General features: G+C 39.7%; 2 protein-coding genes across 4 annotated transcripts in view; both read left to right on the top strand.

Annotated features, from left to right (window-relative positions):
* acp7 (acid phosphatase 7, tartrate resistant (putative)) overlaps positions 1–17,187 on the top strand; it is a 37,802-nt gene extending 20,615 nt beyond the window's left edge. For both annotated transcript variants that reach the window (XM_062962921.1, XM_062962920.1), the window contains exons 7-14: positions 298–360; positions 3,451–3,565; positions 5,407–5,520; positions 6,676–6,733; positions 7,839–7,906; positions 10,417–10,488; positions 12,444–12,581; positions 15,237–17,187. In XM_062962921.1, the coding sequence (XP_062818991.1) occupies positions 298–360; positions 3,451–3,565; positions 5,407–5,520; positions 6,676–6,733; positions 7,839–7,906; positions 10,417–10,488; positions 12,444–12,581; positions 15,237–15,311 (703 nt within the window). In that variant the 3' untranslated portion in view covers positions 15,312–17,187. The remainder of the gene's footprint in view (positions 1–297; positions 361–3,450; positions 3,566–5,406; positions 5,521–6,675; positions 6,734–7,838; positions 7,907–10,416; positions 10,489–12,443; positions 12,582–15,236) is intronic.
* A 2,603-nt stretch (positions 17,188–19,790) lies between these two features.
* The window catches only part of pak4 (p21 (RAC1) activated kinase 4), a 74,720-nt gene continuing 66,910 nt past the window's right edge, over positions 19,791–27,600 (top strand). Inside the window, exon 1 of one of the 2 annotated variants that reach the window (XM_008122788.3) lies at positions 19,791–19,935. The gene's annotated coding sequence lies outside the window, so the exon portion shown is untranslated. The remainder of the gene's footprint in view (positions 19,936–27,600) is intronic. The other variant, XM_008122787.3, reaches the window with a different exon arrangement.

Genomic DNA, 27,600 nt, shown 5'->3' on the forward strand with positions numbered 1-27,600 from the left:
TTATGGTTTTACAAATTAAGCACCAAAACATCATGTTATACAACAAATTTGACAGAAAAAGTGGTTCATTACAAATTAATGCTATGTAGTAATTACTGTATTTACGAATTTAGCACCAAAATATCACAATGCATTGAAAACATTGGCTACAAAAATGTGTTGGATAATCCAGAACGTTGGATAAGTGAGACTCTACTGTACTTTGTTGCATGTGGATAAATGAAACTGGATATTGGGATCTTTCTGTATCAGGAAACTTTCTCCTAAGTAACTTTTTTCTTTTATTTCCACTTCCAGTAACTTCTCCAACTATCGCTTTCGCTTCAGCATGCCTGGGAATACAGAGAGCCTCTGGTACAGGTGAGTGCCTTCTAATCTAGTATCTTGGCCTTTCAATTAATTAACACAATTGTATTGATTAATTTACCTTTTTTTAAAAAGAGTGTTGCCATTTGTTGTTTAAAATCTATATTTACCTTTATGGGACCCAGCATTGAGTAGTGATTTTAGTGTAAAATTACTGCCATTTGACACCGTTTGAACTACCAAGTCATCAAAGCTATGGATTCCTGGGAGTTGTAGTTTGCACTCTTTGCAATACAGTAGAATCTCACTTATCCAACACTCGCTTATCCAACATTCTGGATTATCCAACACATTTTTGTAGTCAATGTTTTCAATACATCCTGATATTTTGGTGCTAAATTCGTAAATACAGTAATTACTACATAGCATTACTGCGTATTGAACTACTTTTTCTGTTAAATTTGTTGTATAACATGATGTTTTAATGCTTAATTTGTAAAATCATAACCTAATTTGATGTAGGCTTTTCCTTAATCCCTCCTTATTATGCAACATATTCGCTTATCCAACATTCTGCCGGCCCGTTTATGTTGGATAAGTGAGACTCTACTGTAGTTCCTGTGATTCCATAGCATTGAGCCATAGCAAACTATAGCTCCTATGATCCCAACCTTGTCAAACGATAGCTCCCATGAGTCCATAGCATAGAGACTTGGCAAACTATATCTCCCATGAGTCCATATTGTATTGAGCCACGACAAATTATAGCTCCTGTGATTCCATAGCATTGAACCATGTCAAAATATAGCTCCTATAATGCCATAACATTGCACTAAGGCAAATTATAGCTCCTATTATTTCATAGCATTGAGACTTGGCAAACTATAGCTCCCATAATTCCATAGTATTGAGCCATGGCAAACTATAGCTCCTATAGTTCCATAGCACTGAGCCATATCACAACATAGCGCCTACAATTACAAACTTGTCAAACTATAGCTCCAATGATTCCATAGCATTGAGCCATGGTGAACTATGGCTCCTATAGTTCCATAGCACTGAGCCATATCACAACATAGCGCCTACAATTACAAACTTGTCAAACTATAGTTCCTATGATTCCATAGCATTGAGCCATGGCAAACTATGGCTCCTATAGTTCCATAGCACTGAGCCATATCACACCATAGCGCCTACAATTACAAGCTTGTCAAACTATAGCTCCTATGATTCCATAGCATTGAGCCATGGTGAACTATAATTCCTCCGAGTCAATAGCATTGAGCCATGTCAAACTATAGCTCCCATGGTTCCAACCTTGTCAAACTATAGCTCATATGATTCCATAGCTTGTCAAACTATAGCTCCTATGATTCCATAGCACTGAGCTATGGTGAACTATAACTCCTCCGAGTCAATAGCATGGAGCCATGTCAAACTATAGCTCCCATGGTTCCAACCTTGTCAAACTATAGCTGCCATGGTTCCAAGCTTGTCAAACTATAGCTCCTATGATTCCATAGCATGGAGCCATGGTGAACTATAACTCCTCCAAGTCAATAGCATTGAACTATGTCAAACTATAGCTCCCATGGTTCCAACCTTGTCCTATAGTTCCTATGATTCCATAGCATTGAGCCATGGCAAACTATAGCTCCCATGGTTCCAAGCGTGTCAAACTATAGCTCCTATGATTCCATAGCATGGAGCCATGGTGAACTATGGCTGCCATTTACTTTCCGAGCCCAATTTAAGGTGCAGGTGCTTACCTACAAAGCCCTGAACGGTTTGGGACCATCCGACCTCCGTGACCGCATCTCCGTCTACGAACCCACGCGTTCACTTGGGTCATCTGGAGAGGCCCTGCTCGTGATCCCACCTGCATCGCAAGCGCGGTTGGTGGGGACACGAGACAGGGCCTTCTCCGTGGTGGCCCCCCGACTCTGGAACACCCTCCCCAAGGATCTCAGACAGGCCCCGACATTGGCAGTCTTCAGAAAGAACTTGAAGACCTGGCTGTTCCAATGTGCCTTCCCAGATTAATAGGAAATCTCCAACACCAAGTCCCATCAGCACTTTATTAGAACTAGATCGTATATCGCACTCTGCACTTGCCCTAGAAGCCTTATATATCACCTGTCACATCAGCACTTTTAATCTTGTACCCATTACTCTGGCCCGGCCCAGTTTTATTGTGTTTTAGCGTATTGTTTATTGCTTGTTGTTTATACTGTTTTAATTGTTTTTAATTTGCCTTGTGTTTTGTATTGTTATATTGTGTGTTGAGGCCTTGGCCTTTGTAAGCCGCATCGAGTCCTTCAGGAGATGCTAGCGGGGTACAAATAAAGTTTAATAATAATAATAATAATAATACTAATAATAATAATAATAATAAATAACTCCTCCGAGTCAATAGCATTGAGCCATGTCAAACAATAGCTCCCATGGTTCCAACCTTGTCCTATAGTTCCTATGATTCCATAGCATTGAGCCATGTCAAACAATAGCTCCCATGGTTCCAACCTTGTCAAACTATAGCTCCTATGATTCCATAGCACTGAGCTATGGTGAACTATAACTCCTCCAAGTCAATAGCATTGAACTATGTCAAACTATAGCTCCCATGGTTCCAACCTTGTCCTATAGTTCCTATGATTCCATAGCATTGAGCCATGTCAAACTATAGCTCCCATGGTTCCAACCTTGTCAAACTATAGCTCCTATGATTCCATAGCACTGAGCTATGGTGAACTATAACTCCTCCGAGTCAATAGCATGGAGCCATGTCAAACTATAGCTGCCATGGTTCCAAGCTTGTCAAACTATAGCTGCCATGGTTCCAAGCTTGTCAAACTATAGCTCCTATGTTTCCATAGCATGGAGCCATGGTGAACTATAACTCCTCCGAGTCAATAGCATTGAGCCATGTCAAACTATAGCTCCCATGGTTCCAACCTTGTCCTATAGTTCCTATGATTCCATAGCATTGAGCCATGGCAAACTATAGCTCCTATGATTCTACAATGTAGACGAACCCAGGGTTATAAATCAAATTAATTCACCAGTAAAAGAGGTGCCTCTGTTTCCCAGTTTGCATCTCCTCTCCCAGTGGGTTCCTTACTGACTGCCTTCCTTGCCTTCCAGCTGGGACATCGGTCCTGCTCATATCGTCTCCTTCTCCACCGAGGTTTACTTCTATTTGGACTACGGCCGGGAGCTTGTGGCCAAGCAGTTTCAATGGCTGGAGCGAGACCTACGGGTAAGGATCAGGGCCGGAGCTTCGTTGGAGGCGAGTGGACTTTAAGGTTCTGAAACCCAAAAGTGGTTAACCGGGGTTACCTTTATGCAGTTTGGCCTCACTTGAACTCCCACGGCTCAATGCTTGTGAAACCTTGAGAGTTGTAGTTTGGGCAAAAGACCTTAGAAAACTGTTTACTTATTTACAGTATTTATATTCCACCCTTCTTTCTCACCCCGAAGGGCAGATCACATTATATACATATAGGGCAAACATTCCTTGCCCATATACACATAGAACCGAGACAGAGACAGACGCAGAGGCAATTTAACCTTCTTCTGAGGGGATGTTCGATTCTGGCCACAGGGGGGAGCAGCTGCTTCATCATCCTCTGTGACGGCACTTCCCCATTCCAATGTCATAAATTAGTTAAATTTGCCTCCCCACTTTTATAAGTGGTACCTTATTTCCTACTTGATAGATGCAACTATCTTTCGGGTTGCTAGGTCAGCAACGAGCAGGGGCTATTTATTTATTTGAAGAAGTACCGCCCACTGTTTGCTAAACCCTGGTACTAGCGGGTTCTTCCGACCAGTTGTACCTGCTGGTTAACTCCTTGACATAGCCTCAGAGTTCAGCCCAGTTTAAGGCTCTTCCCATGACCTTGTAGCACCTTAACTTCCTTCTTGTTTACAAGTTCCACTCAGTGCACTTTGCCCAGCTCATTTTATGTTTTTATTGCTGTGTTTTTCATGTGTTTTATAATGATTGTGATTTTTTTTAAATGCCTTTTAAATTTATTTGTGTGTTCTTGTATTTGATATTACTGCATGCTGTATACCGTATGCTGGTTTTATATCTGGAAGCCACCCCGAGTCCCTCTGGGGAGATGGTGGCGGGGTACAAAAATAAAATTATTATTATTATTATTATTATTATTATTATTATTATTGACACAACGACGTTGTATGACACAGCAAACAAGATAGATATGCTGGGTTTCGTTTCACAAAATCACAAGTCGAACACTTCCCAAGTGTCTAGGACTGTGTGATGTATTTTCGGATGATGCGCGCAGATCCCAGCAGGGTGGCTTTTTGCAGTTGGCAGATCGTAATTTTGTCAATGTCTATTGTTTCCAAATGCCGGCTGAGATCTTTCGGCACGGCACCCAGTGTGCCCATCACCACCGGGACCACCTTCACTGGTTTCTGCCAGAGTCTTTGAAGTTCAGTCTTTTGGTCCTGATAGTGGCTGAGTTTTTCCTGTTGTTTTTCATCAATGCGACTGTCACCTGGGATGGCGACATCAATGATCCAAACCTTTTTCTTTTCCACAACTGTGATGTCTGGTGTGTTGTGTTCCAGAACTTTGTCAGTCTGGATTCGGAAGTCCCACCGTATCTTTGCGTGTTCATTTTCCAATACTTTTGCAGGTTTGTGATCCCACCAGTTCTTTGCTGCTGGCAGGTGGTACTTGAGGCATAAGTTCCAATGAATCATTTGGGCCACATAGTTGTGCCTCTGTTATTATTATTATTATTATTATTATTATTATTATTATTATTATTTTTAATTGACGGGTGCTCACCGTGCCACGGGCCGGCCTCGAACTCATGACCTCATGGACAGAGTGAGTTATTGCAGCAGGCTGCTCACCAGCCTGCGCCACAGCCCGGCTATATTTCCCAGCACTCGATAGCCTTGAGCCATGGCAATTCACGTGGTGTCAAACTGCATTCAATATTCCTACCGGCTGTTAGGAATAGTGGGGGTTGAAGTCCAAAGCACCTGGAGGGCCCAAGTTGGCCCATGCTTGTGTAGATACTGCCATGATTCTCACGTGTAGCTTTTTTCTCGCAGGAGGCACATAAACCGGAGCGGCGGAAGGAGCGCCCTTGGATCATCACCATGGGGCACCGGCCCATGTACTGCTCCAACAACGATCGGGACGACTGCACAAAGCACGAAAGCATTGTGAGTGCGAGGGGAAAGCAGATGTCAAACCTTGCGACACAACTGCATCAACTAAAGCTGTGTCTACTCCGTGGAATCAAGGCAGTTTGACACCACTTGAACTGCCAGGGGCTCATTGCTATTGGATACTGGGAGCTGCAGTTTGTAAACTACAATTGCCATCATTTTGTAGTATTTATTTATTTATCGTGTCAGAAGCGAGTTGTACTAGCTGTGCCCGGCCACGCATTGCTGTGGCGAAGTGTGGTGGTATGGGAAATAAAGTATTGAGGAATTGGTGGTGGAACATACTTAATGAGAGTAAATAGAGGAAAGGCAATAAAACCAACCAATTGGGAAAAATATGAAGAATACAAGGAAAAGTCAAAGTAAAAATATGCAAAAGGAGAACCCGAGAACACTTAAAATAACTAAATCTAGTCCAGTGCTTGAAAAAGAGATTAAGACGGAAAGGAAATTATCCCACTAAGAATAGAAAGCGGAAGGACATTTATTATTACTATCTATATCTCTCTCTCCCCTTTTCTTTCTTTCTTTCTTTCTCCCTCTCCTCCTCCTCTTTCCTTCCCTCCTCTCCCCCCTCACTGTACCCTTTTTCCCTCACATTATTATTTTCCTATTATAGTACTTTTAATGTATGTATATGTGAAAAAATTTGAATAAAAATCTAATATTAAAAAAAAAAAGGAATTGGTGGTAGTTAGGGTAAAAGGTAAAGTTCTTCCCTGACGTTAAGTCCAGTCATGTCTGACTCTGGGGGTCGGTGCTCATCTCCATTTCTAAGCCGAAGAGCCGGCGTTGTCCATAGACACCTCCAAGGTCATGTGGCCACTGGCATGACTGCATGGAGCGCCGTTACTCTCGCGCCGGAGCGGTACCTATTGAGAAGGGCTGTTCGGCACCCTCTCTGCCCCTGACTGTGGTGGAGGCTCCTTCTTTGGAGGCTTTTAAGCAGAGGCTGGATGGCCATCTGTCGGGGGTGCTTTGAATGCGATTTCCTGCTTCTTGGCAGAATGGGGTTGGACTGGATGGCCCAAGAGGTCTCTTCCAACTCTACGATTCTAGGATTCTATAACTCTGCTGTGTCGATCCACCCCAAGACGTAACATAGATTGATTTTTAGTTTTATCCTTTTTCAATCTCTCTGTTTCCCAGGTCCGCTGTGGGCTTGACTCCCACCAGTATGGCTTGGAGGATTTATTCTACAAATACGGTAAGTTTTCACCAATACACTAGGTAATACTATTTTTCGTTCCTGGGTTATAGATGTCATTTCTTAATTGGTCCTATCATAAAAGCACGGGAAAGGTTTATTAAACTGCAAAAACTTTGTCTTTGACGGACATCCTGCTATAGCACATTTTGCTCTAGTTTTCCAATGAATATCTCATTGAGTCTCAACCAATTCAACATACCGTATACACTCGAGTATAAGCCGACCCGAATATAAGCTGAGGCACCTAATTTTACCACAAGAAAACTGGGAAAACATTGACTCCAGTATAAGCTGAGAGAGGTAAATTTCAGAAATAAAAATAGATACCAATAAAATTACATTAATTGAGGCATCGGTAGGTTAAATGTTTCTGAATATTTACATAAAACTCTCATTTAAGATAACACTCTCCGACTCTGATTAAATCATTATTCTCATCTTCTTCAATGTAAATGCCCTTATGTATCCTTTTAATAATAATAATAATAATAATAATAATAATAATAGGGTAAAATAATAAATGTAATAACAATAATACTATCAGGGTGAAATAATAAATGTATTAATAATAATAAAAATAGAGTAAAATAAATGTAATTGTAACTATAATAATAGAGTAAAACAATACATGTAATAATACCAATAATAATAGAGAAGAATAATAAATATAATAATACCAAGAATAATAGAGAATAATAATAAATGTAATATTACCAATAATAATAGGGAAGAATAATAAATGTAATAATACCAATAATAATAGAGAAAATAATAAATGTACCATATATACTCGAGTATAAGCCGATCTATACCCTCGAGCCGAGGGGGGCTTTTTCAGTCCTAAAAAAAAGGCTGAAAAACCTGGCTTATACTCAAGTATATACAGTAGTTTGTGGCAGCCACAAAAATGAAGTTTCTGGAGTAGAACAACTACTTTCAAAGTAAGGGCCATGCAATTAAACTGGAAATAACCCTTTCAAACCAGGAACAGAACACAGTGTCATTGAATGGCCTTTCCATCCAAACCTTTCTTCTGCCTGTCTTGTAAAATACTGCTTTCATTCTCATCTTTTTGTTCTTTTTTTCCCTCTTTGATTTCCAGGAGTCGACCTGGAATTATGGGCCCACGAACACTCCTATGAGAGGCTCTGGCCGCTCTACAACTACAAGGTAGTTCGAGATTTTGGGGGAATTTCCTATTTCCTTCTAACTTATTGATAATATTATAATGTATTACAATATACTACTGATAACAATACAATAAGATTAATTATATATTATATATTAAAGGTAATATTACTAATAATATTATGATATAATTGATATAGTAAAATATAGTAATTCCATACTAGTATTCTACTATGCTAATAATATAATGTATTGTATGTAAATATACCGTATATACTCGAGTATAAGCCGACCCGAATATAAGCTGAGGCACCTAATTTTATCACAAGAAAACTGGTAAAACATTGACTCCAGTATAAGCCAAGATGGTAAATTTCAGAAATAAAAATAGAAACCAATAAAATTACATTAATCGAGGCATCAGTAGGTTAAATGTTTCTGAATATTTACATAAAACTCTAATTTAAGATAAGACTGTCCAACTCTGATTAAATCGTTATTCTCATCTTCTTCAATGTAAATGCCCTTATGTATCCTTTTAATAATAATCGAGTAAAATAATAAATGTAATAACAATAATAATATTAGAGTGAAATAATAAATGTATTAATAATAATACAAATAGAGTAAAATAAATGTAATACTAAAGGAAAATAATAAATGTAGTAATACCAATAAAAATAGAGAAAAATAATAAATGTACCATATATACTCGAGTATAAGCCGAGGGGGGCTTTTTTAGTCCTAAAAAGGGGCTGAAAACTAGGCTTATGCTCGAGTATATACAGTAATTTGTAAGCCGTTCTGAGTCCCCTTCGAGGTGAGAAGGGCGGGATATAAATGTAGTAAATAAATAAATATAAATAAATAAATAACTTGGAAGAGGAAGAAAATTGTTTTTGATTGCCTTATGATGCATCTGCACTGCAGAATAAGTGCAGTTTGACACCACTTTCCCAGCCATGGCTCAATGCCATGGAATCATCGGAGTTGTAGTTTGCAGAGGTCCCATCACTCTTGGGCTTAGACCTTGAAAAACAACAACTCCCAACTCCAAATTGAGCCATGGCAGTTCAAGTTGTGTCAAATTGCATTCATTCTCCTATGGAGATCCACCCTTGGTTGTTTTTTTTCAAAACCATTCCATTATTTTTCTTTCAAACTGGTTTTAATTTTGTTGGCAGTGCACATCATATTTTAGCATACATGTTTTGTATGTTTTTAAAAATTTATATTAAATCCAGATTGACTTGAGTCCCATTTTTCAACAACAAAGCAAGATACAAATTATGGCGATGGTGACAGCAATGAGAATAATGTTTTTTTGTGTGTGTCAGGAGCGACTTGAGAAACTGCAAGTCGCTTCGGGTGTGAGCGGATTGGCCATCTGCAAGGCCAATGCAAGGGTCACCCGGATGTTTTACCAGCCTGTAAGAGGCTTCTCTCATGTCTTCACATGGCAAGCTGGAGCTGACAGGCAGGTGCTCACCCAGCTCCCCGGATTCGAACCTTTCAGTCAGCAGTCTTGCCTGCACAAGGGTTTAAATTGTTGTGCCATCGGGGGCTCCTAATAATGAATAGGAAACAAATTACTAATAAATAATATTAATACAGTAGAATCTCACTTATCCAACATTTGCTTATCCAACGTTCTGGATTATCCAATGCATTTTTGTAGTCAATGCTTTCAATACATCATGATATTTTTTGCTAAATTTGTGAATACAGTATTTACTACATAGCATTACTGAGAATTGAACTACTTTTTCTCTCAAATTTGTTGTATAACATGATGTTTTGGTGCTTAATTTGTAAAATCATAACCTATTTTGATGTTTAATAGGCTTTTTCTTAATCTCTCCTTATTATCCAACATATTCGCTTATCCAAGGTTCTGCCTGGCCCGTTTAGCTTGGATAAGTGAGACTCTACTGTATGTATGTGTATATATATGTATATATATAATATACAATAATTCATAAATATATAATATATTGTATATACAGTAGATAGAATATTGGTAATAATATTATTATAATGTAATACAATATTATACTAATAATAATATAATTCTGCCAGCCCGTTTATGTTGGATAAGTGAGACTCCACCTTAATGTAGCTGATTGTATTATTCTCATATCATCAGTAACACTATTATTGTTGTTGTTGTTGTTGTTGTTGTTGTTGTTGTTATTTTCTTACTATTGGTTAAGCATTGTTAAATTGTTGATGTTGTTGGTATTATTATTAGTTTATTGGCTATGTCTTGTTAAATATTATTTTGGTGTTATTATTATTCTTACTATTGGTTACATATTTAGTTGTTGTTGGTATTACTATTGTTATTACTATTGGTTACCTATTGTTAAGTTGTTGTTATTGGGAGCCCCCGCTGGTGCAATGGGTTAAACCCTTGTGCCAGCAGTACTGCTGCCTGAAAGGTTGCTGGTTCGAATCCGGAGAGGAGAGTGAGCTCTGTTCTATCAGCTCCAGCTTCTTAGTTCTCAGGCAATATTTTTCTTTCTTCCATATCGCTTTGCTCCCTTCTTCAGGTCTATAATGGCAGCATCGAGGCTCCATATACCAACCCTGGGGCTCCTGTTCATATCATCACGGGATCGGCCGTAAGTTAGAAAAGTTTGGGAAACTGCTGTGGGATCCTGGGAGTTGTAGTTTGACAAGGAGTGCATCTGCACGGTGGAATTAATGCCGTTTTGGAACCACTTTACCTGCTGTGGGATCCTGGGAGTTGTAGTTTGACAAGGCATACATCTGCACAGTGGAATTAATGCGGTTTGGCACCAGTCTAACTGTTGTGGGATCCTGGGAGTTGTAGTTTGACAAGGGGTGCATCTGCACAGTGGAATTAATGCGGTTTGGCACCAGTTTAACTGTCATGGGATCCTGGGAGTTGTAGTTTGACAAGGGGTGCATCTGCACAGTGGAATTAATGCGGTTTGGCACCAGTTTAACTGTCATGGGATCCTGGGAGTTGTAGTTTGACAAGGGGTGCATCTGCACAGTGGAATTAATTTGGTTTGGCACCAGTTTAACTGTCGTGGGATCCTGGGAGTTGTAGTTTGACAAGGGGTGCATCTGCACAGTGGAATTAATGCAGTTTGGCACCAGTTTAACTGTCATGGGATCCTGGGAGTTGTAGTTTGACAAGGGGTGCATCTGCACAGTGGAATTAATGCGGTTTGGCACCAGTTTAACTGTCATGGGATCCTGGGAGTTGTAGTTTGACAAGGGGTGCATCTACACAGTGGAATTAATTTGGTTTGGCACCAGTTTAACTGTCGTGGGATCCTGGGAGTTGTAGTTTGACAAGGGGTGCATCTGCACAGTGGAATTAATGCGGTTTGGCACCAGTTTAACTGTCATGGGATCCTGGGAGTTGTAGTTTGACAAGGGGTGCATCTGCACAGTGGAATTAATTTGGTTTGGCACCAGTTTAACTGTCATGGGATCCTGGGAGTTGTAGTTTGACAAGGGGTGCATCTGCACAGTGGAATTAATGCGGTTTGGCACCAGTTTAACTGTCATAGGATCCTGAGAGTTGTAGTTTGACAAGGGGTGCATCTGCACAGTGGAATTAATGCGGTTTGGCACCAGTTTAACTGTCATGGGATCCTGGGAGTTGTAGTTTGACAAGGGGTGCATCTGCACAGTGGAATTAATTTGGTTTGGCACCAGTTTAACTGTCATGGGATCCTGGGAGTTGTAGTTTGACAAGGGGTGCATCTGCACAGTGGAATTAATTTGGTTTGGCACCAGTTTAACTGTCGTGGGATCCTGGGAGTTGTAGTTTGACAAGGGGTGCATCTGCACAGTGGAATTAATTTGGTTTGGCACCAGTTTAACTGTCGTGGGATCCTGGGAGTTGTAGTTTGACAAGGGGTGCATCTGCACAGTGGAATTAATGCGGTTTGGCACCAGTTTAACTGTCATGGGATCCTGGGAGTTGTAGTTTGACAAGGGGTGCATCTGCACAGTGGAATTAATTTGGTTTGGCACCAGTTTAACTGTCATGGGATCCTGGGAGTTGTAGTTTGACAAGGGGTGCATCTGCACAGTGGAATTAATTTGGTTTGGCACCAGTTTAACTGTCATGGGATCCTGGGAGTTGTAGTTTGACAAGGGGTGCATCTGCACAGTGGAATTAATGCGGTTTGGCACCAGTTTAACTGTCATAGGATCCTGAGAGTTGTAGTTTGACAAGGGGTGCATCTGCACAGTGGAATTAATGCGGTTTGGCACCAGTTTAACTGTCATGGGATCCTGGGAGTTGTAGTTTGACAAGGGGTGCATCTGCACAGTGGAATTAATTTGGTTTGGCACCAGTTTAACTGTCATGGGATCCTGGGAGTTGTAGTTTGACAAGGGGTGCATCTGCACAGTGGAATTAATTTGGTTTGGCACCAGTTTAACTGTCGTGGGATCCTGGGAGTTGTAGTTTGACAAGGGGTGCATCTGCACAGTGGAATTAATTTGGTTTGGCACCAGTTTAACTGTCGTGGGATCCTGGGAGTTGTAGTTTGACAAGGGGTTGTAACTTTCCCCACTTTTCCCCTTTTAGGGTTGCCAAGAACGCCTCGATCCCTTTGTCCCCGAACCGAGGAACTGGAGCGCCGTGCGGATCGAGGACTACGGCTTCACTCGAATGCAGATCCTGAACCGGACCCACCTTTGGCTGGAGCAAGTGTCCGACGACAAGGTGCGGATTAGGTTGCCGTGCAGTTTCCGGGCTGTATGGCCGATGTCTTCTTGCAGCATTTCCTCCTGACATTTAGCCTGCATCTGTGGCTGGCATCTTCAGGTGATCTGATGGTGGTAAAGCAAGTGGAGTCTATATTATACCTGTGGAATAATGTCCAGGGTGGGAGAAAGAACCCTTGTCTGTTAATACAAATGTAAAGCAGTGCAATTAGTAAACTTGATTTGCAAGTATTGAGTGGGATCCACCCATTATATATGAATTTTCGCCTCATATGTTTGCAAGTCTTTGCAAATCCTATACAGATATAATTATCTATATATAGAGAGATGTCTAGATAGATATATATGAATATAGATATGTAGGGTTTGCAAATATTGCAGGGGAAATGCACACACACATAGAGATTTCTAGATAGATATAAACATAAATATATAGGGCTTGCAAATATTGCTGGAGGGAAATGTGCATATATAGAGAAAGGATTTGCAAACGTTTCACATATTTGAAATTAGTACAGTAGAGTCTCACTCATCCAACATAAATGGGTCGGCAGAATGTTGGATAAGCGAATATGTTGGATAATAAAGAGGGATTAAGGAGAAGCCTATTAAACGTCAAATTACATTATGATTTTGCAAATTAAGCACCAAAACATCGTGTTTTACAGCAAATTTGTCAGAAAAGGCAGTTCAGTACACAGCAACGTTATGTAGTAATTACTGTATTTATGAATTTAGCACCAAAACATTACAATGTATTGAAAAGATTGACTACAAAAATATTGACTACTAAAAGGCAGGCTGCATTGGATAATCCAGAACGTTGGATAAGTGAGACTCTACTGTAACTTTATTGCCATGGTACAACGAAATCAAGTGCCTTCCCCAGCATACATCACAAACATGCATGTGAGTAACCATGAAGCTAGCATAGTCAATTGGTGAGGGCATCTACATAGCCTTTGTTCCTTTTGAATTGTGTTGTCGAAGGCTTTCATGGCCGGAATCACTGGCTTGCTGTGAGTTTTCCGGGCTGTATGGCCATGTTCCAGTAACATTCTCTCCTGACGTTATGCCCGCATCTGTGGCTAATGGCATCTTCAGAGGTCCTGTTGGCAGTGAAGCAAGTGGAGTGTATACCGTATATTCTTGAATATAAGCCGACCCGAATACAAGCCGAGGCACCTAATTTAACCCAAAAAACTGGGGAAACGTATTGACTCGAGTATAAGCAGAGGGTGGAAAATACAGCAGCTTCTGGTAAATTTCAAAATGAAAATAGATCCTAAGGAAATTATATTGGGGCATCAGTAGGGTAACGGTTTTTCAATATTTACTGTATTTCAAAGAAAAACAGTAAACTAGCTCTGTAAGTGGAAAAGTAGGGTCAATAAAAACAATATGGTATTAACAATATAATGATGATGATGATGATGTAATAATAATTTCATTTGTCCACTGCCCTATCTCCCCCTGGGGACTCAGGCCAGCTTCCAACATAGTAACAGACAAACATTCAATGCTTATATAAACAATGCAGAGCTAGATATAGATCTATAATTATAGATACTAATTTTGCATATGCATTTCCCCCTGAAAAGTTTGCAAATCCTCTCTCTAGATATGTGCATTTCCCTCCAGCAATATTTGCAGGCCCTATATATTTATGTTTATATCTAAAAATCTCTATATGTCTGTGTGTGCATCTCCCCTGCAATATTTGCAAGCCCTACATATCTATATTCATATCTATCTATCTAGACATCTCTCTCTATATATAGATAATTATATCTGTATAAGATTTGCAAAGACTTGCAAACATGTGAGGTGAAAAATCATATATAAAATAAGGAATACACATAGATACAGATATACAGATACAGTAGAGTCTCACTTATCCAATACTCGCTTATCCAACGTTCTGGATTATCCTACGCATTTTTGTAGTCAATGTTTTCAATATATCATGATATTTTGGTGCTAAATTTGTAAATACAGTAATTACTACATAGCATTACTGCATATTGAACTACTTTTTCTGTCAAATTTGTTGTATAACATGATGTTGTGGTGCTTAATTTATAAAATCATAACCTATTTTGATGTTGAATAGGCTTTTTCTTAATCTCTCCTTATTATCCAATGCATTCGCTTATCCAACGTTCTGCCGGCCCGTTTATGTTGGATAAGTGAGACTCTACTGTACATGGAAATCTCTAGATATCTATATTTTATAGGATTTGCAAAGACATGCAAACATATGAGGGGGAAATTCATATATAAAATTAATGTATATAGATAGATGCAAATATTTAGGCACATAGGGATTGCAAAGGCTTGCAGGGGGAAATGCCTATATATCTGTAGCAGAGATTAACAAATATTTTAGGAGGAAATGCTTTTATAAGATTAATGGTTATATCTATATTCTTCTTCCTGACTTGCAAGGGCTTCTTTCTCTTTTCAAAACATTTCCTTGGTTAAGAGCGAGGGAGGCTTTGGAAAAGAAAACACTGATAAGGGAGGGTAAGATGAGAGATAAATATATCATATATTACAAGCAATGGCCTCCAGGCTCCGGCTTGGCTTATCTTCAAGTATATACGGTAAATAGTGCACCTAAAATCCCTGTATTTTGGTTTTTTATTATAAGGATGGGAAGGTCGTAGATGGGATCTGGCTCATCAAAGAGCGGCACGGCCCCGAAGCATGGCACACCCAAAAATGACCCATTCCTGGGCCCGGAATTTCCGCCTATTGATATCCACTGCAAGAGATGGCAAGAGAAGAGATCCCACCAAAATATTCACAAGAACTTCTTTCCTGTATTAAGCCGTTTGATAGAGGAATGCGCTACCTCAAGGGGTCATGGACTCTCTTCTACCCCCTCCTTTCAGAGGCTTACAAACTGAATTTGGATGGCTATCTGTTGGGAGAGCTTGGATTGTATTTGGCAAAAAAAGCTGACCTTTGGGGGTCCCTTCGAACCATATAATTCTATGTTGATTTAAGACAGGCCTGCTGTGGCAATTGTGCATTTCCAAAGTTTACATTGCACACCAAAGTACTGCTGTAAGTATACCTTGACTCAACGCTATGGAATCCTGGGAGTTGTAGTTTGGTAAGGCCCTAGCATTCTTTGTCAGAGAACGGTGAAAAGACATACAGTGCATATTCTACAACGTATAATGAATGTATTATGACCACACTTTGTTCAATGCTATGGATTCCTGGGAGTTGTAGTTTTACTAAGCCCTCATACTTCTCTGCTAAAGAGTGCTATGGATTCCTGGGAGTTGTAGTTTTACTAAGTACCGACTGTCTCTACTAAAGAATTCTATGGATTCCCAGGAACTGTAGTTTTACTGAGTCCCGAGCTGTCTCTGCTAAAGAATTCTATGGATTCCAGGGAATTGTAGTTTTACTAAGTCCCGAGCCGTCTCTGCTAAAGAGTGCCATGGCTTCCTGGGAGTTGTAGTTTTACTGAGTCCCGAGCTGTCTCTGCTAAAGAATTCTATGGATTCCAGGGAATTGTAGTTTTACTAAGTCCCGAGCCGTCTCTACTAAAGAATTCTATGGATTCCAGGGAATTGTAATTTTACTGAGTCCCGAGCTGTCTCTGCTAAAGAATTCTATGGATTCCAGGGAATTGTAGTTTTACTAAGTCCCGAGCCGTCTTTGCTAAAGAGTGCCATGGCTTCCTGGGAGTTGTAGTTTTTCTAAGTCCTGATCCTTCTCTGCTAAAAAGTGCTGTGGATTCCTGGGAGTTGTAGTTTTACTAAGTACCGACTGTCTCTACTAAAGATGGCTATTGATTCCCGGGAACTGTAGTTTTACTGAGTCCCGAGCTGTCTCTGTTAAAGAATTCTATGGATCCCAGGGAATTGTAGTTTTACTAAGTCCTGAGCCGTCTCTGCTAAAGAGTGCCATGGCTTCCCGGGAGTTGTAGTTTTACTAAGTCCCAAGGCTTTTCTGACAGAGTTCTATGGAATTCTGGGAGTTGTAGTTTTACTAAATCCTGAGACTTATCTGTCACAAAAGTCCTGGTGCCTCCACAAACGTCAACTCCTAGTATTCTATAGCACTGTGCTACGATAGTTAAAACGGTGTCAAACTGCATTTATTCTGCAGTGCAGATGCACCCTTTGTTGGTAAAACTGCTGTAAAGAATGTGATAAAAACTGTGATAAAAGCATGACATTTTCTCATTGGATCCTGCTTTAAATCTTATCCAGTGATCAACCAGATCAAGGGTGAATCATGTCGCCTTCCTGCCAGGGGAAATCCTTTGTTCTGAGGTATTAGCTGCCCCTGATTGATTCTTGTCTGCAATTCCCCTGTTTTCAGAGTGTTGTTCTTTATTTACTGTTCTGATTTTAGAGTCTTTTTAATACTGGTAGCCAGATTTTGTTCATTTTCATGGTTCTTTCTGTTGAAATTGTCCACGTTTGTGGACAATTTCAGAACTCCAAGATCTCATCCATATATATTAAAATGTAATGTTTGTTAGTGGGTGGAACATAACTAAAAAACCACTGGACAAACAGTATGGAGGAATTGGGGGTATTTCAACAATATAAAACACAGAGGATTTTTCAAATTTGCCAGAATTGCCAAGGCTTTTATTTCTGCTACCACCAAGTATGTAGAGGATTCAAACTCACTATCTCTACAGTCTGGAAAACTCACAGCAACCCAGTGATTCTGACCATGAAAGCCTTTGACAACACTTCTGGAACATGGCCAGACATCCTGGAAAACTCACAGCAACCCATTCTTGTTTTATTTATTTTTCTGGGTTCGTCATATTAGTTTCTTGCAAGCATCTAAGCAACATATTTGGAAAGTATCAGTGATAGTATTGTAATGATATTATATTTATATACATATGCATATGTATATGCACTTATAGATATACACACACATTGTATTTGTATTTAAATGACAATTGCAACAGAAATGAACCCATTTATTGCTGCATAAGCTTTTGCAGACTGCAGACAAACTGATTTTAATCAACTATTAAATCATGAATCCTTATTTTAATCAGAGACTGATTAATTAACTTTTTGGAGAATTACAATTAATCGAGAATTAATTCTGGGAAAGTCTCTGGCGTAACTTTTCCAGGCTTCAGAAATTTATTATTTATTTATGTCTTAACCCTATTTATACCCCGCCTTTCTTTTCTTTTTTAAATTACTCTTTATTAAGATTTATTTTATAATACAATAGTAATACAGAAAGAAAAAAGATTAATGTATAGATGTAGGTATAAAGAAGAAGACAGAAATAGAACAGATTTAATACTGCAAGCTAGTGTATTTATTTTACTATATACATTATATACATTAAAGTTTGTATATATACTGGAAAAATTTAATAGGATTCTTATTATTGTTACAGTTGCTTGATCGCAGTAAAGAAAAGAAATATATATACAGTAGAGTCTCACTTATCCAACATAAATGGGCCGGCAGAATGTTGGATAAGTGAATATGTTGGATAATAAGGAGGGATTAAGGAAAAGCCTATTAAACATCAAATTAGGTTATGATTTTACAAATTAAGCACCAAAACATCATGTTATACAACAAATTTGACAGAAAAAGTAGTTCGATACACAGTAATGTTATGTTGTAATTACTGTATTTACAAATTTAGCACCAAAATATCATGATGTATTGACAACATTGACTACAAAAATGCGTTGGATAATCCAGAATGTTGGATAAGTGAGACTCTACTGCAGGGGTCCTCAAACTTTTAAAGCAGAGGGCCGGTCCACAATCCTTCAGACTGTGGAGGGGCCGAATTATCATTTGGAAAAAAAAACCGAACAAATTCCTATGCACACTGCACATGTCTTATTTGTAGTGATCAACAACAACAATGAAAGACCAATACAATATTTAAAAATGAAAACAATTTTAATCAACACAAACCTATTAGGATTTCAATAGGAAGTGTGGGCCTGTTTCTTGCCAATGAGATAGTCAGGTTAATTAGGACTGTTGTTGTTGTTGTTGTTGTTGTTGTTGTGTGTCTTCAAGTCATTTCAGACTTTGGCCGAGCCTAAGCCCAAAATTATTTATTTATTCAATTACTGCATTTATTTACTACATTTATATCCCACCCTTCTCATGCCAAAGGGAACTCAGAGCAGCTGTATGTACAGTAGAGTCTCACTTATCCAACACTCACTTATCCAACGTTCTGGATTATCCAACGCATTTTTGTAGTCAATGTTTTCAATATATCTTGATATTTTGGTGCTAAATTTGTAAATACAGTAATTACTACATAACATTACTGCGTATTGAACTACTTTTTCTGTCAAATTTGTTGTCTAACATGATGTTTTGCTGCTTAATTTGTAAAATCATAACCTAATTTGATGTTTAATAGGCTTTTCCTAAATGCCTCCTTAATATCCAACATATTTGCTTATCCAACATTCTGCTGGCCCGTTTATGTTGGATAAGTGAGACTCTACTGTACATACAATATATTATATTATTAGCATAGCACAATATTACCATTATATATTACTATATTGAACTATACCACTATACTGTAATATTATATGTAATATATAACATATAATTAATATTATTATATGGTATTATTATTAGTATTATATTGTATAACATTATAATATTATTATCAATATCATATGTACATACAATATATTATATTATTAAAACTGATATAAAAATATTATATTATAAATGAGGGCGGGGGCCAGGTAAATGACCTTGGAGGGCCGCATCCGGCCCCCGGGCCTTAGTTTGGGGACCCCTGCTCTACTGTATTACCATCCACTGCAGTAGTTGTAGTGTGCGCGGCCCCTTTAAAATGGGTGGCTTTATCTTAACCTGTCAATCGTCCTCAGCGTTAACCAATGAGGGCATTGTCCCGCCTTCGCTGGCTCCGCCCTGTGTCACTATAAATGAGCTGCGCTTTCATGAAACTTCAACGAATCAGGAGCGAGGCGCTATCTTCCTGTCAAACATCCTCAGCGTTAACCAATGAGGCCGTTGTCCCGCCTTCACTGTCTCCGTTCTGAGTCACAATAAGTGGGCGGTTCCCTCACGAATCCCCACCAATCAGAAGCGGGGTGCTATCCTCCTGTCAATCGTCCTCAGCGTCAACCAATGAGCGCATCGTCCCGCCTTCGCTGGGCGGGGGCGAGGGCTTTTTGTTGCCAGGGCGACGGGGAGCTGGGCTGTCCCCGGATGTTGCTTGGTTTCGCCTTGGCGGGATCCCAAGATGGCGGCGTGAGGAGAGGGTCAGGCGCGGAGTACGAGGGCCAAGGAAGGCGGCGAGGCGAGAGGGAAGCCCGAACGTGAGTGAGTGAAGCGGGGAAGTAACGAGGGCACCCTTGGAGGCCTTCTGAGGGCATGGACCAACTTATGAGGTCCCTCCAGGTGTTTCGGACTCCAATTCCCACAATTCCTAACAGCCTGCCGGCTGTTAGGAATTGTGGGAGTTGAAGTCCAAAACACCTGGAGGGCCCAAGTTTGGCCTTGAGTGTAAATAGGACTCACCCTTTAAATTTGAGGATCTTGAAAGGAAATAAAGTCACTCTTAGAGGATCTAAAGGTTGCCCCATTCAGTTTCAATGAAGGTCACCTTTGAGGTTTTGGGTTTCAATTAGGGTCACATTTGGGGTCTTGGATTTCAGTGGGGTCTCCTTTGGAAGTCTTGGATTTCAATAAGGATCACATTTGGGGTCTTGGATTTCAGTGGGGTCTCCTTTGGAAGTCTTGGATTTCAATAAGGATCACATTTGGGGTCTTGGATTTCAGTGGGGTCTCCTTTGGAGTTCTTGGGTTTCAATAAGGATCACATTTGGGGTCTTGGATTTCAGTGGGGCTTCCTTTGGAAGTCTTGGGTTTCAATGAGGTCACATTTGGGGTCTTGGATTTCAGTGGGGCCTCCTTTGGAAGTCTTGGGTTTCAATGAGGTCACATTTGGGGTCTTGGATTTCAGTGGGGCTTCCTTTGGAAGTCTTGGGTTTCAATGAGGTCACATTTGGGGTCTTGGATTTCAGTGGGGTCTCCTTTGGAAGTCTTGGGTTTCAATGAGGTCACATTTGGGGTCTTGGATTTCAGTGGGGTCTCCTTTGGAAGCCTTGGGTTTCAATGAGGTCACATTTGTGGGGGTCGTCAGTCTCAATGAGGGTCACATTTGGGGTCTTCAGTTTCAATGAGGTCACCTTTGGGAGCATGGGTTTCAATGAGGTCACCATTTTGAGCCTTGATTTGAAATGTGGGCACCTTTGGAGGGTTTAGAGGTCACCTTTGAGGACCCTGAGTGGAATTGAGGGTCCCTTGTGAGCCTTGAGTGGAAATAGAGGAACTCCTGGAGGCATTGAGTGGAAATGGAGCCCACCCTGGTAGTTTGCTGTTTCTTGCCAGATTGTTCAGGAGTAATGACTTATACGAAATTAAGTATCCTAGAAGCGAAGTGATTTGCAGTTACATTATCTACATGCTGCTGTAATAAATAATTAATTGATATTTCTAGCAGGTGTTGCTTGCTTAGGAAGCTGCACCTGTTGAAATTCCTCCTCCTATGCCTTTTTTAAAAGTGCAAGAGGTCCACTGCAGTAAAGCTCTGGACTTGCAGTGACCCTCTTAAAAGCTTTGAGTCTCCTTTGGTAAAGAAAAAGCAGTATATAAAATGATGATGGTGATGTGGATGTGTTCCTTGGCTGAGCAGTGATTTGAACCAGAGCCTTCTGGATTGCTAGTCTGAGCTGCCATCTACACTGCCATATAATGCAGTTCTAGAATGCAGTTTAACTCCATTGAACTGCACTATATGGCAGTGTAGAATCATATAATCAATGCAATTAATCTGTTTTCTGAAACTGTATTATATGGCAGTGTAGATAGGACCTGACTCAACTCACTACACTAGCTGTCTGCATAAAGTATACTTGGATAGCATGATATATATATATATATATATATATATATATATATATATATATATATATATATCATGCTATCCAAGTATATATATATATAGTTTTAGACCAGAAGCCTGAATCCTTTGACCAGATGTGGGTACCATGTTTGTAACATTGTGCAATGCGAAGGCCTGACAGTGGCTTTATTTCTGAGGATGGGAGATCACATCTAAGTACTGTGTGCAATACTTTGGCACATTCTCCCTCTTACTTGAAGCTGCATATGCTTTGTACCCACATAAATGATCCATCTGTATCTGTTTAGCCTAAAATAACATGTAATGTTTTATCTCTGAAAATGGCACACTGCTTTTCCACTGGGCAGAATTTTGTTCTTGCAACTTAAAGGCCAGAAGCTTTTCACACTGAGATTTTCCTCCCTTCTCTTCTCTATTGGTCCCACCTTGAAATATCAGTTTCTTTTTGGTGGAGAAATCAGTAGCCTATCCAACAATCTGTGTTTAGTTTCTGCTATTTTGAGCAATCCTACATGTCAAGGCAACATATGTATGTCTCAGAATAATAAGATTCAGAGTAAAGGGATGCCAATGTTTGGATCCAAGCTCAAAAGGAGAATCCATAAATTGATTAGTAATTGGGATAGACAAGGATCCATCAGCCTTTGACTTGGCATACTAAGCTCAGCTCAATTACAAGAGAGATTTCCACAGAGTGGTGTGGCAACCCTTTTCTGATTACTATGGCTTTTTCTTTTTTATATTTGTGGGTGAAGTTCTATGTTTGTGCCTTGAGAACAGACGTAGATTGATCTTAAGAGCGAAGGAAGGCAATTTGTGGCCTTTCGAAGGCTGCTCTGCAGTGAAAACCCCGAATTCCTTGTCAAACATTGTGAAGTAACTGCTGCTGTCAAGAAAGCATGTTACGATTATTAGTTTCTCTTCCTAATTCTGTCAAGACACAACCAGGCAGAGAATGAATAACAGAGATTGGGGGAAAGGGGGCTGCTGTATCAACCGCTTTTTCAGCTACACAACTCAAATGCAGCATGCAGCAAACAATCCCCCATCCCAAATGTGGTTTTGTTTCCCCCCTTTTGGTACAGCAGAATTTTGCTCTAACCTTTTCTGTTCCATTTGCACCCCTAGACCCAGATGGAAAACCACAATATTTTTGGACAAATTGGACCCCTTTACTGGTTGTGTTTAATAACTGCATCCAATTGAACAGATGCCTCGGCCTCCTTCAATTAGCTAAAGTAGAAATGCTTCTAATTGCTGGGAAGTGAAATGGAAGTGTAAATTAAAAGGAAAATGAGATCTGCCCCTTGCCTACCCGCAGACATTTCTATTTACCACAGAGGGACCCACCAGTCGCCTCTGGCAATGTGTTTGAAAAGTGTTGCCTTTCTCTGAAAGCATATTGATTAGTGAGTATAGCTTTGTGGCCTTTTTTTCCTTGACAGAGCTGCTTTTGCTGATTGATGTGTCTCTTCAAAGTGGACAGAGGTCTGGCTTGTAATTCACTTAGGAAGGATGACTAATGTATCAGGTGTCAGGTCTTGGGATGTCCCACATTAACTCTTATTTGTCCAAGCTTTGAAGACAAGTTGCAACCTCAGGAAAACTTTCTCCATTATTTTGGATAATGATGGAGCTCCCAAGAGGGCAGTGATATTTTACTAGTTGAGATGTAAAGCATGAATTTGTGAAATGACATTTGGCCTGTGGTTGTTCAGCATCCATGTTTCCTAAAGCAGCCTGGGGTTTTCCTATAGTTTGTGGCCACTTCTTACGCTGCTTGTGCCTATTGTGATTTGGTTTTGACTTTTCCGTATCAGTGCTTAATGCTAGGTGTGACTTCTTGGTTTTGTTGAATTTAGTAAGTTTAAAAGCAATATTACACTGGTAAACATTTACCCAAAGGGAAATCTGATCTGTGTTTTCAAGTAATTTCTCATATCAAGTACATTTCTATAAGCTTATTTACTCAGTCATTGGCGAGATATTATCTTAAGGATTGAACTTGAAGGTGTAACCTTTATTAATATGAACAAGGAGTGCCGGGATGTCTGATACATAGCCCTCAGAGTATTATGGAATATTCAGAGTCACTTTGTTTCTCTATGAAACTGAATGCTTTCCTCTTTAGAAACTGATACTGATGATCCCATGATGTGTTTGTAAGTCAGATGAGTCAGGCAATGTAGTTTACACAGTTCAGTAATAAAAATGAGTCTGGTCTTGCCAGAAGTTAATTTTTCCAACTCTTTTCAATCTGTGATTTACCTTTTGAACATGTCAAAAGAACAGTGTTTGAGTGAAACGGTTTGTAGCCTGGATTAGCCAATTACATAAAATGATTAGAAAGCATTTTGCAGATATTTCTGGAAAAAAAATGACAAAGCATCTGATGTTTAAAAGCAAATCTGTATCTCATGGCTGTTTCTGGCAAAGATGGTGCTTCTGTGTATCATTACCAGCTTGGAATGACTTCAAAGGAGAAGAGAATCCCTTTGTAAGGAAGCATCCCAAGGAAAACTCCAGGAAGCCGAAGATTAAACAGTTACTAAACTTGGCAAGAGGTAGCAAGAACTATGGATCACTCCTTTAAATGTTGCCTTCTTTATAAGATAAGTTAATAAACCTTTAAAGTTGTATAAACCTTAGTAGTAGAATCAAACTATTCTAGTTTAGGGTGAACTTTTAAAGTTCTCTGGGCCTGAATATATTGCACAAGATTTATCTAGCCTAAAATGATACACTTTAATATATTGGGATTATGGTTCCCGTCCCCTTGATCAGGTTGTGTAAGTGTTATTTATTGCTATATACCGTAATTGTATTGTTTTACCTTGCTAAATAATGTGTTATTATGTTGCTATGTAATGTATGTGTTGTTTTTATGATTGGAAACCGCCCTGAGTCCCATCCGGGAGATAGGGCGGTATATAAATAAAGTTTTATTATTATTATTTGGAGAGTAAATGGTTCCTATCAGAGGCTGAAGTTACTTTTCTGTCAAATATGAAGCACTAAAATATTGTATTTTGAAATGGTGGGGACCCTCAAATTGAAATACTAGAATACTAGGCATGATATTGAACTCTTAGATAAAAAAGTTCCGGGGAGGGATTGCCTTTGGGTGAAACAGAGATAGCTGTAATTTTCAGCTTATTTGAATCCTCCAGGTGCGGGCTTGGAAGGGCTAAAGGATGGGTCAAAGAGGAGAGAAATGAATGACCCGAGTAACATAAAAGAATGCTTTCAGTGTACAAGAAACCAAACAAGGTCTGAAAGCTGGCCAAGAAGGCATTTTTCCTTGCCAGAGAAAACATTAACTTATCCCAGCAACATTTTAAGAAAAATGCTCAACTTCTGGTAATGGAACAGACCTGCTGGATGAATAAATATATTGTTCTTAGCATTTTGCAGTTCTGGCAGAGGATGAAAAGACTTCAAAAAAATATGAGTTAGTCTCCGGAAGCATCGTTTTTGCATTGAGGATGTGGACTGTTTGTAGCTGTGAATGAAATGGGTTCTGGCCACTTTTGAGGTGGTGCTTTAGGGTCTGGCGTCAGGTTCTTTTTAACACACCAAAAGTTTTAAAATGACTGGATGGACCTTTGGTAGATCTATAGGTCTTGATTAATGTTTAATCCACAAATTTTCTAAGTTGTCATCCATAAAGGTGGTGGGACTGTGACTGCTGACTCAGAGGAGAACACAAGGGCCATCCAGTCATCTTTCTCAGCCAGGAATTCATGGCCACTCAGTCTCTGTTTAAAGACCTCCAAAAAAGGAGAAACCATGCTATTGATCATTAGATCTCCTCTTTTGGAGTACTTTCCACAAGATCTCATCTGCTAGGAAAGCTCACATGGGTAAGCACCATCTTTCTTGTTGCAATTCTTCAAGTCGCTTCCAATTTTCCTTTTTGTAGTGAATCTCATCCTGCCTTATGTTCTATCTTTTCTTACATAGATAGTATGAGTTAAAAGTTTACTCTGGATTAGTTTCAAATTTGGTCATTCTAACAGTAATTGTTGAAATCAGTGGGACTTCAGTTAGCCGTAATGAACTTGTAATGATGCTTAGGAAGAACCATTTAAGAACATCTGCTTCAATTAATTTGCCTCTTTATGCTATAGTTTGATTAGTCCTCCTTCTTTCAGTTTGAAACAACACACCACACTAGATGTTTTCATTCTAGAGGATAAAAATCTATGATCCTAAATCTGTATGTGGTTAGGTTTTTTCTAAATAGTAGCTTATAACTGCACAGGGCCTAGAGTGAACAGCAATAGTGAATTTATTTTATTATATAAAAGGAAGGGGGTGATTTTCCACCCAGTTTATTTTTCCAGCCAGGTGTGTTTTGAGAGATACTGCACTTGTTTTCTGAGCCTGTGAACAATGGTTATTTTGCGAACATTTATCAGAACCTGCAGAAGGAAACGGGGTTTTTAACAACAAAAATTGGCTGGGTTTGTTGGAATTCTGGACTGAACAGCTACTGCTGCAAAGCTTTGAAGAGTGGATAAATACGATGATGTTCTGCAGAGCAGAAACATGTAAGACCAGTTGTAAGCAATGTTACTTTTGGGGGGATAAATCTCTCAGAATACCCCATAAACTTCACCAGTGGAATCACAGTCCTGGGAGAAAACTGGGATGTAAGTCTAATGAATAAAGATATTCTTCTTGAAACTTGAGCCTGGAGCTGTGAGGCCTATATCAGTGTGTTGTGTACCTTTAGCTAGTTTCTTGATTTATGTGGGGTAAATATATCATGGGATCTTCATGGCAAGAGGTGTCCAGAGATGGTTTATTTTTCTTCTGAAGTTGAGAGTGTGTGACTTGTCCAAGGTCATCCAGTCTGTTTCCATGGCTGAGTGCAGATTCGAACCCTGTTCTCTAAAGTCTTAGCCTAATGCTTACGCCATAATGCCATACAGACATCTTATAATTAGGAAAAAACAGATCTCTCTGTTAGATCTTGCCCAACAACCACAGCACACCCCAATTTCTGGACTTCGTACAGATGCACAAAACTTCAGAATATAGCAAAGCCTATTAAAATAAAGGAGTACTAGCCCAGAAATGCCACAGTGTCACACTGGAAGACTGAGAAAATGCATAGAGAGGACATTTTGTTGAACATAGTTAACTAAAACTTTAGCTGCATGGGTTGTACTGTACTAGGCTTCAAACTCCAAATTGGGCCAAACCTATTTAGTATTATCTGCCTTCAAGTCAACTCTTACTTGTGTTGCCCTTCTTCTGTGATTTCCTTATCAAGGTTTATGCAGAGGTTTGCCACCATTGTCTTCCTTTCTGAGGCTGAAAGTGCGGCTTGCCCAAGAACATTCAATGCCTTTCGATGGCTGAAGAGACATTTGAATTCAAGCCTCCAGGAGTTCTAGTCCCATATTTCAGGCAAGAACTTCTGTCCGCTGCTCTTATGGGATCCTCTAACTCCATCACAATCTGCATTCAAAGTCCATGAGCTAATCCCCTCCTTGAAAAGTGATGGTAGGAATGCAGATGTCAGGAGGAAGTGGAAGAGTTCATTGCAATCAAATGAAGAATGTTGAATTTTCAAAAGATGACAGTTGAGGGGGAATGGGGATGCAGCATATCTTCATGCCTTTCCATGAATGCTTGGCTCTTTGATTTTTCTCTTTCCGATGAAAAGTTTAATGATTTGAGTGGGAGGAAGAGAGATGGGGAGGGGCAGGAGGTATTTTTATATCTGAGTTGGAAGCTTTGCTGTGTGTGTGTGTGTGTGTTTTTCTGCTGTGGAGCTTTGTGTTCTAATTTTGATTGCCTGCAGAACATATGGAAGAGAGTCGCTTTGAACATCAGTGCTCCAGGAAAAGAAAAGACTCCCATCTGTTCAGCATGCAGTTCTGTGTGTGTGTTTATTGGGAATGTTGGCTGAGCAGAGAGAAAGCCTTTTGCTCAGTGTCCTTTGTGTGGAAGTATGTTCAGGTCACAGTTAGGAAAGAACTGGATGTCTCAAAATTTGATACGCAAAATGTGTGCACATCGAAGTGAATTATTAAGCTGAACTAAAA

This window comes from Anolis carolinensis, unplaced genomic scaffold (assembly GCF_035594765.1).
Source record: "Anolis carolinensis isolate JA03-04 unplaced genomic scaffold, rAnoCar3.1.pri scaffold_10, whole genome shotgun sequence".
Lineage (NCBI taxonomy): Eukaryota > Metazoa > Chordata > Lepidosauria > Squamata > Dactyloidae > Anolis > Anolis carolinensis.